At 37.1% G+C, this 16515-nt stretch overlaps 1 protein-coding gene across 2 annotated transcripts in view; it reads right to left on the reverse strand.

The window, feature by feature from the left end:
- SYNPO2 (synaptopodin 2) overlaps window positions 1–15536 on the reverse strand; it is a 74931-nt gene extending 59395 nt beyond the window's left edge. For both annotated transcript variants that reach the window (XM_053975903.1, XM_053975904.1), the window contains exon 1: window positions 15140–15536. In XM_053975903.1, the coding sequence (XP_053831878.1) occupies window positions 15140–15268 (129 nt within the window). In that variant the 5' untranslated portion in view covers window positions 15269–15536. The remainder of the gene's footprint in view (window positions 1–15139) is intronic.
- Window positions 15537–16515: the final 979 nt, after the last annotated feature.

The raw sequence follows: 16515 nt of genomic DNA on the forward strand, positions 1-16515 counted from the left end.
ATAAACCTCTTTCTGTTTCTATTTGAAGACATTCTCCATAACCCAAGAATTGATAGTTATAAACACACTACCTACTTTATTTGGACTACAAAAACAGTCCTAGCTATAGAACATTGTTTAATTTAGCCTAAAGCATCTGTAATACACTCACACATAAGGGCATTGTTGAAACAACAAATGCAACATGTCAAATGAGCAGCAAGTTTACCAGAAATCTGTAAGAAACAGCTTGACATTTGTTTGATTTCCTTTCATGTAATATTTTAAAATCGATTAATTTAAACAAAGGAGTATTTAATATTTATGTGAAATTAAAACAGTTCAAGAGTATGTAATTGTATAACTAAGCTAACAGCAATTTCTTTTAAAGTGCTGTATGGTTCCCAAAAGGAATCATGCTGCTTCAATGCTAGACAATACATATGCTCTTAGGATTTGGGAAAATATAATTTGCTGTGACAATCCATGAACCTCTGAAAGCCACTGTTATTTTAATAACGGCTTTGTTGTGCTACTCAATTCTGTCCATAGAAACTGTAACAGGTATTTAAGTGTCCTCACTGGGCATTTTGTTCTCAGACTGTGGGCCTGCCAAGCTTATTCCATCAGCTCTGCAACCAGCAAATACCAGTTTCTCTAGTACCACATAAAAAAAATTAAAACATTAAAAGCTTGAGATTACTTATTACTTGGGTTTTTTTCTCCCTTGGGAGTGGGATCACTTTGCAATCCAGGACATCCAGAAATGTATTCTAATCTTAATGGAAGCTGGAATTCAGGTAAGAACCAGATACTGGTACTGTAAGGAAAGTTGCATTTGTCAGGAGACCCACAGTAAGTTTTAAAAAGTTGGGCTATGGGTATTTTTTAAGATATCTGACATTCATTTCAAGATATTAATTTTTAAAGTATAAAATGTATGAATGCATGCAAATTAAACTATTTCATTGGATCTGTTACTTATATAGGAAAGTAAGAATAGAGTTATACATTAGTTAAAGGTTGAAGGGGACAAAAACCTGATATTAATTCAGACACATAAGCAGAGATGAATTGTTAAAGTTGTATTGCCATCCATTTAGCTCTGAACCCCTGACACGATATTTTATTAGAGGGGTGGAGACAACAGAATCCTTTGTAACAGAGATTTATGTTACCAGAGGAGCTACAGCAGACTTTTTCTGTGTTGTTAAAATAAATTAATCACCCCCAGCAGGGGAGCATCCTTGAATTACAATGGTTGCATTATTCAGAAACTGTAGATTGAATTTTTAAGGAAATCCAAAAGGCATGGAGCTTGGGAAGGAGCCAGTTGTTTTTTTGTTTTTTTAATGCTGCCATTTTTGACAATTCTTAATATAAGAATCTGGAGTATTGTTTCAAGCAGACCTTTGGCATACATTTTTTATGATTTGATTTAATTTTCTTCCTCTGAATTACTATTTTTATGTATTAGCACAAACACAATACAACATCTCTCATCCCAGATACATGCTGAAGTACTTTCATGTTCTTTGTCCAAGATCTGTGCCAGCTTTCAGACATTTGCTAAGTCAAGGATGCAGTTCCATAGACAGAAGGCTGCATCCCACACGTTGATGAAATGCATCGATCCTATAGCAGGACCAGCCCAATGTGCTCCTTCTGGGAGCTGAAGTAATGTTTTCCAAACAAACCTTTCACAGAGGAAAGGGATGCAGGGTAACTGATGCCATTAGATCATACGCATGAGTTTGGTTCAAAATATTTTTTAGATGTGAAATTCCTGCAGAGGGTCAGAGCCTCCAGGTGCACATTTCTTGCCAGGATCACTGAGGGATGGACTCAGCAGGGAACAGCCACATGCTGAACACACAGCGTTGACTTTCTGCAACACTGGTTCTGTCAAGGAGGAAGGGCCTTGAAAAACATCACCATATGAAGTCCTATTATTTATGTTGAGGCACAGCTTTTATTTTTAGCATGGATGTAATTTTTATAAAACTACTGCTATAATGTTAATTTTTATAAAACATACTGCTAAGTATGACAGATAAATATCACTGATACTGCTGAATCCCTCAAATGAGTGAAACCTAGGACAAAATTCCGACTTGCTCAATTAGTTTAAATTAAATCCTGGTCTCTTCCAAAACTTTGAATAATAGAAATAAGGATTAAGAAACATAACAGGAAAATGCTATGAGACTAAAATAAAAAATATTTTCAAATCTTACTCAGATGTTAGAATAATAATAATTTTAAAGAATTTTCTAAAAATAACAACAAAAGAAACAAGCACATGCAAAGGCACATGATAATCTTGACTGTATCATACATCTGGAAAATACAAGTGCACATGAAAGAGCTGCTCAGTTGAGGATTTAATTTAATAACTCATCCTGCTCAAGAAGATTAACATGTGGCCATAAAAAACCTGCTTGCCATCAGATGTCACCCCAACATGGTCATAGAAAGATTCCAGATAGCCAAAGTTGTATTACTCTAGGATAGCAGCATCCCTTTTAATTTTGTGTGGCTACTGTTGCTCCAACTTTGCTCCAAGATGTCCTGCATATTTTTCAACTATTAAATGATTCATCTGACTTGGCTGCATTGTTGTAGAACCTCCAAATAACCTTACTGTGTTTAAATCCTAAACCGTGCTACATCCTTGTGACTTGATTTTTAGACTGAGAACTGCATTGGAAAACAACAAATAACTGCATCTTGTACCAATTAAGAGGCACCTTTTGTAAGTACTTTTGAAATGAAGACTCTGGCAGCTACAAATCCAAAATCCCCCATGTGACATTTCCCTATGGAAAATCCGTCAACTCCCAACAAAGGTCAAATACTAACTTGAAAACAGGAGACAAAAGCAGAAGAGGAAATGGACATCATTGCCTTCTCCTCTCACAAGCACTGTGCTGCTTTCAGAGCTTATTTCTGAAAGAAAAAGCTGTCTCAAGGAACATCTGGCAATATGTTACTTACAACATAGGGTGTTAGTGACAGCATAGGGTGAATTTTCCAAAGAGTGTAAGGAAGCCCCTGGTAATGTTGAAGTCAGCCCTGATGTGCAGCATTTTTCCAAATGCCAAGCACCAAACAAAAGAAGTAGAGGCCATGAGGAACTTATGAAGGCACAGGTATTAACTGAAAAGACATTTATGTGAATTGGTTCCATAATTTTGTATTTGTTTCCTGAGCAAGTGCTTCCCAACAATTCAAATTACTATGTACCTTGAAAATTGATTGGTTGTGTAACTCCTTATCTCATGACACTGATTTTAGCTTTTTAAGAAACTCTTACAGTCACAGTTTTCAGTATGCTGGTGATGTAAGGAGTCATTTTAAAACTAACTGAAGATCAGAAGTGTCCTTTTAAGCAACTGAATAGGAATGTGAAAATGTACAGTGCTCTTTTTCTCCTAAAAGATGATAAACTGACTCAGACTGCCTCAGAAGACTTTGCTGACACCTCTTACTAATATAACTTTGAGAGAAAGCTCCTATTATATAAACTGTGAGTATCTCCAAGTTTCTCTGGGAAGCACACTTTCTAAGGATGATGTCTTTAAAAAGATGTCACAGGCCAGCACCTCCATTAATTAAATTCAGTGTTAGAATTAGTGTCCAGTTTCCTTTTCTCTTTATTATTTTGCCCTGAAACATACCTTTTTCTTATTAACTTATATAATTAATTGAAAAAGCACAGCAAAAGCATTTTAATGTCACTGTGTTGGAGAGGATTGTACATTCTTTTAGCATGGAAGAAACTAGTCAAAACCAGCCAAGTGCAGTTGTGTCAGGATCTGTATTTGAGATACTGCTTTAGGGAGGGACTAAATGTGTTCAAATAATGGAGAAACTAGAGGTACAAAAGGCCTGTGTGAGCCAAGTTAAATGGCCAAAAGGAAACCCAAGCACATGAAAATATCTGGCCTGAGAGCATCTTGCAAATGTGAAACTGAAGAAATCCACAAAAGTTCATGAAAACTTTAAAATTAAACTAAACAGTGCAATTTTTGCTTTAAGGGACATACAGGTATAACATGAATATGAATCCCCATGGATGTGAATTATATGTAAATCCCCATGGGTGAACACTGCTTTCTGTAGTACTACTCTGAAAGCAAAGAGGATTTTGTAACATATCCTTTCTTCTCATAATGATCTGATGGAAAGCTATTGGAAGAAGCTTTTTAGTTGTTTATCAGACAAGAGAGACACTGCATAGGGTTGAGGAGAGGTAACTCCTACAGCTGTGAATCATTGGGTCTGCCTCTGGAACATTTGATCCAGTCATTGGAATAAATCATATTCCTTGCTCTTGATGGACCATACCTGCCCACAAACATGGAACAATGAGTATTTTTCAACCTTCAAAAAAGTATTTGGGTCTAGAGCAGTAAAAGGTTTTGGGGAAAGATTTGGTTTGGCTCTCATTTTAGGTGAGCTTGATTGCCATGCTGTTGCCTACAGCAACACTCAAAACAGCCAAAAAGAAAGCATTTTCCATAAGAAGAAGGGTTCCTTCCCACCCTTTGCAGATTCAGCTGATTATGCAAAAACATTATCCCATTTCTGCCTGTCTATTTTTATCCCAGGGCCCAGCAGCTGATGAACTGTGCCAGGGTTTAATTCTTGAGCACTGGACGATGCAGGAATCCAGAGGCCTGAATGCAAGTCTGATTTGAACAGGTCAGTGCATCTTTAGTTTTTGCCTGAGTCAATTAGCACCCCATATCAATTTGTGCTAATTCCCAGCTTCTGCAACTTTTGCAGGCCTCTTATGCAAATCAGGCCTGGAAGCAAACAACCAGTGAGTAACCCAGAAGGCTGGTACAGGGCTGGGCACTATTGTTCTCATTTCAGTGCTGCATTTCAGTGCTCTGTTTGTTCATAGTGTAACTCTAAAAAAAATGACAGGCCACAACCATAGCTATCTCCTCAGGCTTAATTATTGTAGCCTTTGTACTGTTCTTGCTAGTGTACAAAAAGGAGCATTAATGGATCTTTCACTACATTAAGATTCATAGGATTGTTTCTCACTGTTCCTGTAAATACAGAGGAAGAAAACTGAAACAGAATCACAAGAAGTTTTAAAGTCAAACCCCTTCTCTAGTCACAAATTGTGCCATGAAATCAGAAATGCTTTGATAACCTTATTCTGGGGATGTGGAAAACTGACTTAAAAATGTAGCACGTTTAGGCGCTGCATCAGGGTCCTTGAAAGGAAGATTCAACCATGAAAAATTTAGTTACATCATACCTGTACTACTCATCTGTTAATTTTAAACTATTAAAGTAAAAATGGGCTTAAGCTGCAAAACTCAGATTTCCAACACCATGGCTGGTCATGATGCAGTCTTGGATTTGGTGTACTTCATGTTAGTCTATTCTTAATCAAATTAGTAAACTGAAGATCTAGTGATACAAACTGAAGTCATGACTAAAAGTAAGGGCAGAAAAAGGATAATGAGGAATTTATTAAAAACACCATTTAAATATAGCTCAAAATTTGATTTAAATTGGATGCAAGACCTGTGAGAGTTCTTACACCTCCAGGGCTCCCAGCCCTGTCTGCTCAGGCTGTCATCATATGGAGCTGCAAGGAACTGAGGCTTGAGATAATATTTTTCATAATATTTTTAATTATTATTTCACTGCATGTCATCCATAGTTGTGTGTAATATTACTATTTAATGTTCATAATATGGTGTCAGGTGCAGAAATATTTTTTCTCTTTAAAGGATTACAACTGCTTCCTTCTTCGGCAATTCTACTGAGAATAATTTTTAGTCAGGTTGTTTCTAAGATCAAAATTTGTCCTAACTGTAGTGTTATGAAACCACAACTCAAACCATAGTATAAATTTATGGAGCCTTCCTTAAGGGGATTACATTTTATTTGTGTGCAGGGACTAATAAGTAGAAGTGAAAGGAAGATTTGGAATTAGTAATTTCATGTTATGATTTTGATTAATTTGGTATTCTGTGATTCTTGACTTGGTTTATATACAAATTTTCCTAAGGGCATTAATTCTGCTATATGGTCTGAGTGGAACTGAGCTGAACAATACTTTCAGCTTTAGTAAGAAAACATTAAACCTCTCAACGAAAATCTCTCCAAGGCAGAACTAACTGTCTTTACATTCACCTATCTGTGGTTTTGGGGATTGTGAAGAGCACCATCTAGTGATAATCAATAATGTCAGTATCATGAAAAGGTGATTATTCAAAGTGGACTTAAAGGCACACTGCAAATTCATTTACCAAAGGGACTGGGGGGCTCCAAAGGAAACAGTGTCCTAGTTATGGTTTTCAAATGTCAGGTACCTTCCCTCAGATACCCCCAAAAATGCACAATGCATCTAAAGACTGACTTTGACTAACAGTATGAATACCATGAGATAACAACTTTAATACTAAAATTTTGTTTCAAAAGCTAATTATGTAATCTTAATATGCATTCTATAATTAAACTCTCCACTTTTGTGAATGGCTTATTTTATATTCACCAACATAATATACTTATTCCACTGACTGACAATTTATGTGAAACACTTCTAATTTCCTTTTTTTTTTTTTTTTGGAAAGCCAACAATTCTGAAACTTTGGTCTCTTTTTCTATGAATGATGTCTAACAGCTGCTCCTTCATGAGGCTCTTAGGCATTAAATAGTATCACATGTAGGAATTTGCTTAAAACATCGATGCTTAATGATAGTTTTTCCTAATTTGAAGGATTTTGCAAGCGAGTCTTACACTATCCATCCTGCAAGTATTATTTTAGTATACAGAAAGCTCATTATGAATATATGATAATAAAGAAAGCTATTTATCCCTTTCAGATTACTTCCATATGCATCCTCTATAATTAAATCAGTGGCTTATGGCAGCTGGCCTTTGAAGTGATCGCTGCAAAATAGGAAGATGTAATTTGTGGAACAAAATGCTGATCATTCTATTCCAGCCACATCTGTTAAGCTCTAGGAGTTCAGAGATTTCTGTGCTGAGAGAGTTCATGGAAATAGAAAGTTTCCTGTATTTCTTTCAGTCCAAAGGAAGTTTGGTGGAAGTGATGGGCACTATTATAACCAAATAACAAGGCTTGAAGTTGGAGGCATTTTGCCCACAATTTGCAGTGAATTCACTGAAACTGATGTTTAAGTGAGTACCTGTACTTTTGTATTTAAATAGAAGTAATACGGTGAGAATGGTAACAGAAAGCAGAGCAAGATTTCCTGGCAGAGAAGACAAGGATTTAGAGAGGTAAGTAGAGAGATGACTGTTTCAGTGGTGGTGGATAAATAAAGATGTCAGAACTCATTATGTGATTCCCCTTGATAGCAGCACACCTTGGGAACGCCTTCTATTACACAGGTACAGACAACAATTGCAATTACTGTTGCACAGCTCTCCATGGAGATGCTGTTCTTACAGATGACAAGCTGGACACTTAGAGCCTTTCCAGAAGGATGCCAGTTAAACTGTTGGAGACACATCTACAAGATGGGTGTGTCATGGAGTTACAGACTTGTCCAGCCACACCTGTGCCTGCTGGAAAAACGTCACCCCCACCTGCCTGGCACTCCTGTCCCTTTCCTCCTTCCTCTCCTCACCTGGGGGTTTCTACACTTCAAACCTGACCAATAAACTGCTCATAGGACTGTTGCCCAAACTGTCAGGTAAAATGAGGTGAGTTAGGAAAGCCCTGATATCTAAATTGTTTAGGGAATACCATTCATCCAACACAGGTCAGTCTGTTTGCACAGCTAAAGAAAGTGAGAAGGCAGTTATAAGGAGTGCCTTCAACCAGTAAACATTTGCAATGTTTGCACTGTCTAAATTTTTTCCTTAGCTTACACTGATGCATTATCAGTCCTTTAATTAATGGCTTCTAGTTTCTAGTAATGTCAATCTACTCTGTTCTATTAGCAGTCATTTCTTTCTCTTACAAATAAGCAGATTGAAATGCCTTCAGCTCAAGTGAGTATGTTTGTCCTCACACAGGTTTCCAAAACAAGTTGGAAAAGAAATATACCAAATAATTACCAAATAACTTGAATAAAAGTTACATTATATAACCATGTTGTCACAATACTCCAAAGTCTAAGGTGATCTTTTGTTCCTTAGAAGGAAATTACTTCTGCTAGACACAGAAATCTGTACTAAATAATTCCATAATTCCACTCTTCCCAATGCGGATTTTTATTCATGATATCTGCTTCCAATTAAAGCAGATATCATTAAAGCAGATTATACAAACTAAGGCCCAATCCTTTGCCCTTTGAAGTCAATGGCAAAGCTCCCAATGAGTTCATGGGAAAAAAGTAACTCCTCTGTTAAGGCTTCCTTTAGTGCAATTTCAACTGTTAGGTTTTTAAAACAGAGCTTCAGCTTTGCCACCTTTGCCTTCAGACAACAGCAGCTCCTGGTATTCCTGTATTAGGCAGAGAGTACTAGGAAGGGCAAATTTAATCTTATTAAATTATGGTTCCCTGTCATTCTGTTTGCTTTTCTTTCTGTTGCTGTGAAGAGCCACAATGGACATATAGTGTTTTACATTACTTTTATTTTAGAAACTTTCTATAAATTCAATATTGCAGCAATTTATGCCATACGTGGCATGTTTATGCTATGGAGAAGGTATGAAAGGAAACCAGCAGTATAGAACACCCCAGTTTATCTACTTTCTTCATAGTTTTGACCCATTACCAGTTCATCTACTAATGAATTGTAATATAAAACATGCTTCAAAACCCAAAGCATCCAGTTTCCTAAAAAGGACCATATTTCTAAAATATACTTACAAAAAGGCAAGTTCATAAAATAATGGTTCTACAGTCCAGGATGACATAACACTTTTGAAGCAAAAGGTTACCCATGCATTCAGTGCTTAGTCCCAGATGTAGGAAGGAGATGTAAAACAAAGAAAGATACTTAAGGGATTCAAAATCTATTTCTATAAAGTAGAATGACAATTTGCAGACAGAGTTTCCCTGCTAAATAAGAGAGAGATGGTCTGTGCTGTGCCCAGGACTGCAGAACATTGTAGAGACCTCATTGTAGAACATTGTAGGGTCTAAACCTGTTGTCTCTGGCAAGCTTAGAGTCAGGTTTTTGTTAGAATTTACCTTCAACATAAGCCACAAATAAGACAGCCACTTTTCAATGTTCTTAGGCCTCCACTGAGAGCAAGGTCCTGAGGTGTTTTGAAGATTTTTGGCCTTCGTGCTCAACACAAGGTTGTATTGGCAGGTAACCAAAACACAGCACTTTGATTTTGGTGCATACTGAAGTGTTCCAGTCTAAATTTTTGTTAGTCTGAGCCTAAAATTCCCACTGACTATGGCACTGACCGATTCTAATGAAATGGTGCAGATGGGATAAATTACAGAAAAGGAAAAAAAAATCCACTGTGTAACTTGTGTACATTAGGTTTGAAATTTAAAACCTTCAAGCTGATATCCAGGGGTTTTTTTACTGCCAGTTTTGTTCCAGCCAGTGCTCATGAGTACTGGTTGCAGTCTAAATATCATCATTTCTATCCATAGCTAATTCTATGCACAGAATTGTTCCTCTTAAAGCTGAAGCGCTCTCTGCTAATCCTTCTCCCTTTATAGAGTGCTAAGCATTTAACTTAGGAAATATGGTCCCTTAAAGTTATTTCTGCTCTAAATACTTCTGCTGCAAATAGGAAGAACACTGACTTCTGCATTTGAAAGAAAAGCCTTCCATGATATGCATAAATTGTTAGCTGTGTCCTCTTAAACAATCAGACACAATCCTAGAGGACTCTGTAAATAACATTTCCTGTTGTGATATTTTAATGTGAACTTTGCCAGAAATCTTACTATTACATTCACATTCACAATAAGAATGCAATGGCAGAAAATACAGAACAATGACAAGTAGTAATGTCTTCCAGTGTATTTTAAATATTTCCAGCAAAGAAAGTACAAAATGAAGCAAAGCTCTATACAAAGCAGCTAATCTAATTTAGTAGGAATACGCTGGTTTTTTTTTTTTTAGTTTGTTTAGTTTAAATCCGTGTGAATTATGGTGTTCATTCTATTCCATTGAAAATGTGCCTAGCGTGAGAGCTGGAAAAGCATCAGTTGGAAATAAGCACAAATGAATAATGCCATGTATCCAAAGCATACTTGTATTGGCTAAATACTGTGGGAAGCATGCCAAAACCAGCTTGGTATGTAGTCCTGTATATCCAAAATGGGGTATACACTCATGTGCTAATTCAGCCTGCAGCTTTTAAACAACTAGATGGGACTTCAGTGCTAAACATTTCCACTGGCACAATGGCTGGAATGCAAAAGCTTAAAAGTAGGGAACACAGAGCCCTAACATTTAGAAGAACATGTAAACCTTTGTTGGTTAAGGTGCATGGATTTTTTTCTTCATTATTTTTCCAACTAGCACTGGCAGATTTTTTTAGAGTAGAGTTATTTAGCAGTGGCCTATTTTAGCTAGATTTGGGGAACCTTACTTTGTTCCTCTGTTTTGCAAAATAAATTAACTTAAGTTCCAGAAAGCACAGCTTCTTCCAGTCTGTCAGTGAAGTTTGGTAATTTACTTAAATACAAGCTGAACTATGTCATCTAAACACATGCAAAAATGTATTGGTTATTAAATTGGGTCAAGCCTCGTAAAACAGTCAAAATCTTCTCCAGAAAAGATAAACCCACAATCTTCCACATAAGTCCTCGTGTGAAAGAATATGTAAATATGCCTTAAAGGGTTTTCCAAATATCAGCAAATACCAGCTGTGTCAGATGGTCTGAAGGGTGAATTTGAGAATAAGAGTCTGTCCAGGCTGCAAAAACAAACTATGTTTGGAAATGTATTAGCCAGCAAATTTAAACAAACACTTTTAAATGCCGTCCAAGTAAGGCAAGCTGTGTTTAAAATCATGTAGGTCGACTCTAAACTCCCCTCCTTTGCTGCTGAAGTTCAAATAGCATGTTTTAAACATGACTTGTTCTGCTGATTGCTATTGCATAAAGTTGTGCTCAAATCCTGCTTAATATGTCAGGTGAACGAGGCAGGATCAGCACGGTGGTGTTAGCCCAGTGCTGAGCCTTCACCCAGCTCACTGAGAACTGCAGTTCCAAACAGTGATGGAGAGGAAGATCCTGCTTTCACTAACTTCATTTACCTGCCTGCAAGTGGGAGCATTTTCCAGGGGTGACAATGTATGAGCATGAAAACAACTTAAAAAGGTTTCCTTCAACCCAGCAGCTGTGATATCTTTTGTGGATAGACCAACTGTTTGCTTATATATATATTACACATATGTGACTGTGGTGTGTTTTGCCTTACCGCAGGATCCAAAGCATAACTGTGCTAACATGTCTCACCCCTTATTTCTTTTCTGCTAGACAAAGTGTAGAGGTCAACCTGACAAAAACCTCTTGTGGTTGTTCTGTATGTGTCAAGTATTTTGGATAAACAGAGAGAAAAAGCCAAATTACCACAACACAGCCCACCTCTGTTTACATCCGGTGTTAAGTAATCATATTCAGATATTACTTTTCACACTGTTGGTTCAGGTTATTCCCAAGTCTTTGAGTTTCACTTTCTGTTTCAGGTTCCAATGAATCCAAAATGATGAAACTGAGACTTGAAATCTGAGCGTGTTGATGGACAAGGGCACAAGTCTAAAATGACCAGGCAGCCAGCTGTCACATGTCATTACTAAGCCAAAGGTAAAACTACAATTTGGGAAGCAGTAGCAGAAGCCTCCTTGTAAGCATCTGTTCATTTTTACTTTTAGGATACTAATCTTTATTTCCTTTGAAGTGCTTATAGGTCTGAGTCATGCAACTTGCCTCCCTTAAATATTAGAACTATTTGGTTAAGTTCCCAAACTTGAATTACCAAGACTTTAACAGATACAAACAATGAGTTCATCAAATTACTCTTTGGTGCAGGTAACAAATATGCTCAGAATAATGTACCTCTCTTGCAAAGATGATTTAATAGAGTCACATTGTAAATGAATATAAATCTAATCATCTATAGGACAACTTCATCAAATTACCTGTTGCAAAAGACATGCGTCTTAAAAGATATAACTTTACTGTTAACTATTGTTAAATATTAATAGAAAAAGTCACTGGACTTTCTTTCAAATGCTAGTTCAGAAAATCAGCCACTATTTTGTATATATTTTAAATTAAAAACTGCAAAGAAATTTTCAAGAAGAAAAACCAGGATGACATTAATTTTAAAAATATTCTTTCATATATCTTATGGTAAAATGAAAAGGACATCATGCACTGCTTAGCTTTTATATATCTTGAATACTTATTCTTCTAGGGTCACTGCTACACTGAGCTTTCCCATCTCCTGCTTTGGGTAAGCCATCCTACAGCACAACACTGACATGGTTTAGTGAAGGGATATGCACAACCACTGTTTTCCTTAGCTTTGGACTCATGATTAAACTTTTTTTATAATAACATCCATTTATTAGATAACTTCCTTAGCACAGTATGTCTTTGGGCATAGCATTTAAAATACTTTATTTTAAAGGCCTTATGTAATATTGGGATAGTATATAGAATATGCAAATTCTTTTTAACCGAAAATAAGTTTTTATTAAGTATTTGCAACATTATCGGACTTCACAAAGTAAGTTGGTGTACAGAGCCAGGGTTTAGAGGAGAATTGTTAAATACTTCTTATGCCTCTACAGAAAATGAGTCAAATTTATGTCTTGAATAAGGGTTTAAAATAGACAAGCAGAATGATACTTTCTCATACTTCAGAAAAATCCATTTGTTGCAATCTCACACTTACAAATTACTGAAAGGTCTTGAATCTAATTTAGTGGCTGTAAAATTATTTGCTAATGAAAATTGCTTGTTTTATCTGCAAAAGTACTTGTGAAAAAGTACTGAGATATTTTTTGGTAAAAGGTTTGTCTTTATCTCTCCATTAACATTTTGCATGGTAATGGAAGAAAATAATTTATACTCCACGGAAAACTCTCATGGATTTCAGTAGGAATGCTACTTGAATATATGCTCTAGGAGCTAGGCAGAGGGGGGATGGTTTACATATTCTTTATAAATGTAATAAATGTAATAAAACTATTTTAAGAGGCATAAAACAAACACAGTTTCTGGCAGTGAGCTGCAGTGACTTTTCCCATCAGCTTTAAAAACAGTATGTTTCCTTTATCAAAGAGTAGGGAGTGTGAATTTGGGAATTTTGTGTCCTGACATATTTTAATGGATTATCTCATTTCCCTCTATTTCATATCCCTCTCCACTTTAGATATATTTCACAATCACTTCTCCACTCATGACCAGAACCTGAGTGCCCTTGCCTCCACTCTAACAAGGGTAAGCAACCCCTCTGGAGCCTTTCCCTTAAAAACAAACTTTTACCTGTGAGTTTTTTTCCTAAAAATACCTAGTATTATTTTTCTAAATATGAGTATATTTTCCTGAGGATTTTCCCATTAGAAAATACTGTGTATTATTGAATATACAATATTACTATGTATTACTGTAAATACATTAATGTAAGGTCCAACTACCTCAAGTCTCAACGTTTATACCCAGACTTAAGTGGCCCAGTCTAAGATGTGAACATGAAAAAAAAAAAAAAAAACCAAAAAAACAAGCTACCCTTGAATAGACCATTTTTATGAGGAAAACTAAAGTTTAGTCAGAATTTTATGGTTTTTACTTTTGATTTTATGTAATCAAGGCCACTTGCCTTTTGCCATTGTTCACCATTTTTCAATTCTAGCTCCAAGTTTTCACTAGATGGCAGGAGTCCACTGCCCTCTGTATCAGAGGCTTTACTTGCACAGCAACAGTTGCCCACCGGTAGGAAAAATAGTGAACATGTTCAAGTTTTGCAAAACATAGAAAAACAAAAACTTAACAGGAATGAGAAAAAATATTCAGGCCCTCAATAAATCACAGTTCTGTTACTGGATATGGTTAATATGATAGGCTGGAAATAAGTGAAAAGAATAATGAAAGATGTTCTGTTCTTGACAGAGGAGCTAAAAGGACTTTCTCCTATAAAATGAGGTAAATTTATTGTTTCTGCTCTCTGTGAAAAAGTTAGCTGATTCAGTAAATTAAAGTTAACTAATAACCAAGTATATTGACACCCTGAGAAAGTTACAGCTTAAATACTAAACTGCTGATCGAAAATACTATATCAAAGTAAAACAAAAACTCGGCGTAACCAAAATCCTGGAAGGAGATAAGACAAATTTTAAACTTTCTCCCTGGGTTTAACTAGGCAGAGCTCATGGGATGATGATCAGTCTCTGTACTATTTCAGCCAGTGGTATTTTGCTGAGCTCAGAGCTCTGGACAAAATTTGTCCCTCTTGTTTAAGAAAACAGAATGCAGCTCCATACAGTTACATAAGCTTTAATAACTGTGATAAATCTTCATTGTTGCACCGGAGTAAGCACTGATTTCTAACAACACTACTTTTGAAATATTATTTCTGCAAACTGGGGCTACCAGTTCCTATTTTTAATTTATTGTCAACTTCTACTGTCTGTCTTGCCCTCCTTCTACACATGCAGATAATTTATAAAGTGTCCAATAATTTTCAGCGTTGCTCATGAAATATAAGAGGGGACGTTTGGCATCTATTAAAGCTGCTTCTGAGACTGGATAACTTTCCAAAACCAGAGATAAGTCAGTGTAATGCTTTCCAGGATTCCCAAAATAGTAAGAACATTTTTCTCATGATAAAGCTGTATTTATTCTATGATCAGAGTAGAAAAACTGTCATAGATGACTGAAGCAGCATTTCCTAATATGAGATTGAGTTTTGCGATGTGCCGAGTTCACTCAAAGCCAGAGCGCGAACAGGAGCTGAAAGGCACATATCATGTCACAAGTGAAACATTCAGCATCTAACAAAACCTTTGCAACACTTGCAAGCTACCCAAAAGTAATAATCCCTTTTTATTGAAACCGAGAGAATCAGCACCTGTAGAAGCTCTGCAAAACATGTTAACAAATTCAAACAAGCATAACAACAAGATCCATACCAACCATTTCCCTGGAAGCAGGATGGATTTAAACAAAGTCATCCTGTTATCTGTGCCCACAAAACTCCAACAACACCTTTCTGTCATGCTCTTACCTTGGCAATTTGCAGAGGCTGCTTCTGCTCCTTGCCCCCTTGCAGCCTGAAGCCCCACGGCGCCCCTCCACTCATAGCAATGCAGAGGTAATCTCCTGTGCCCATTTTCCTGGTGCAGTTTGGCAGCATTCACATACGGGAGAACATGAAAAACTTGGCTTGCAGATGTTCAGCGAGCTGGAGATCCGTCTGCCGGGCAGAGCTGGAGACCCAGAGCACCACACTGTTGCTGCTGCTGTGTACTGCACGAGCGAATGTAGTCATTGAAGGGAATGGAAGAGCTCCCTCGCCTCGAGGGCACAGCCCACTCTTTCGTCAGATTCCGATGCTCAGCCCACCTTCAAAGTAAAGTAAGTGAACTTGGAGCTTAAGGGAATGCACACAGAGACTGAGGCAGAGAAGGCTGGCTTTAAACGAGTCTCCTGCCAGCTAAATCAAAACAACAGCAGAAAGAAGTGTACATTTCCCTGTGACAATTTGGGAAATAAGTTCACTTTAGTAAACGGTACCAGACATTTGAAACCCTAATTTACTCATTTTTACTCCAAGCAAAATCTCAAGTGAAACACCATGTACATCTTCTGAATAACTGATTCACTTAGACTGAGCTGGCTTTAGGATTTTCATCTCTACTCTGCATGTACTTTCTGCAAGTAAGCAAAAAAAAGAAAAAAAGAAAAAAAAAAAAAAAAAAAAAAAAAGCTTTATAAAGCTTTATAATTTCCCTGTCAGGGATTTGCTTCATTTTCTAGTTCTCTCTGACCTCAGTATAGTTTAACATGTGCTGCGATTTAGCAATGACCTGAATTACTATTGGACCCTAATAATACCTGTTCTTATGCAGCCTGCTGCCTTTCCTACCAGAGAGGGGAAGAGGGTTAGTGAAATGAAGTATTAGATCCCTCTTCAGATGCTATCAATGGATGGTTTACGTTGTTTTGTTAAAGGGGAACCTTACTATAAGCACCAAAATAAAAAAGAAATTCACTGGGGTGGTTTAAGAGGTGACTGTTCTTGAGTACAGGATGAATATTCCTCTAGCTGGGTGTTAACAACTGACAGCATTATCTCCTATCACCTCAGCCCAGTCAGGTAGCTTGGTTTAAATCTGTGGGAGTGTAGTTTGCTTCAGAGCCTTTGTAGCTCCGGCTCCAGAATCTCAGTGGTCGACCCCGACTCTTCCCAGGCACTTTCTGCCAAAGGTTCCAGGACAAACCATTGTTCCTGGCTGCAGAGTAGAGCACGTTCTTTACCTCTGGTCCTGTCCTGACTGGGCCAAGGGCTACCGCATGCGCGATTTCCTCCTTAATCTGGGTGAAAGCTTGTTGCTGCTCAGGGCCCCAGTGGAAATCATTCTTCTTGCGGGTGACCAGGTA

This window comes from Vidua macroura, chromosome 4 (assembly GCF_024509145.1).
Source record: "Vidua macroura isolate BioBank_ID:100142 chromosome 4, ASM2450914v1, whole genome shotgun sequence".
Taxonomy (NCBI): Eukaryota; Metazoa; Chordata; class Aves; order Passeriformes; family Viduidae; genus Vidua; species Vidua macroura.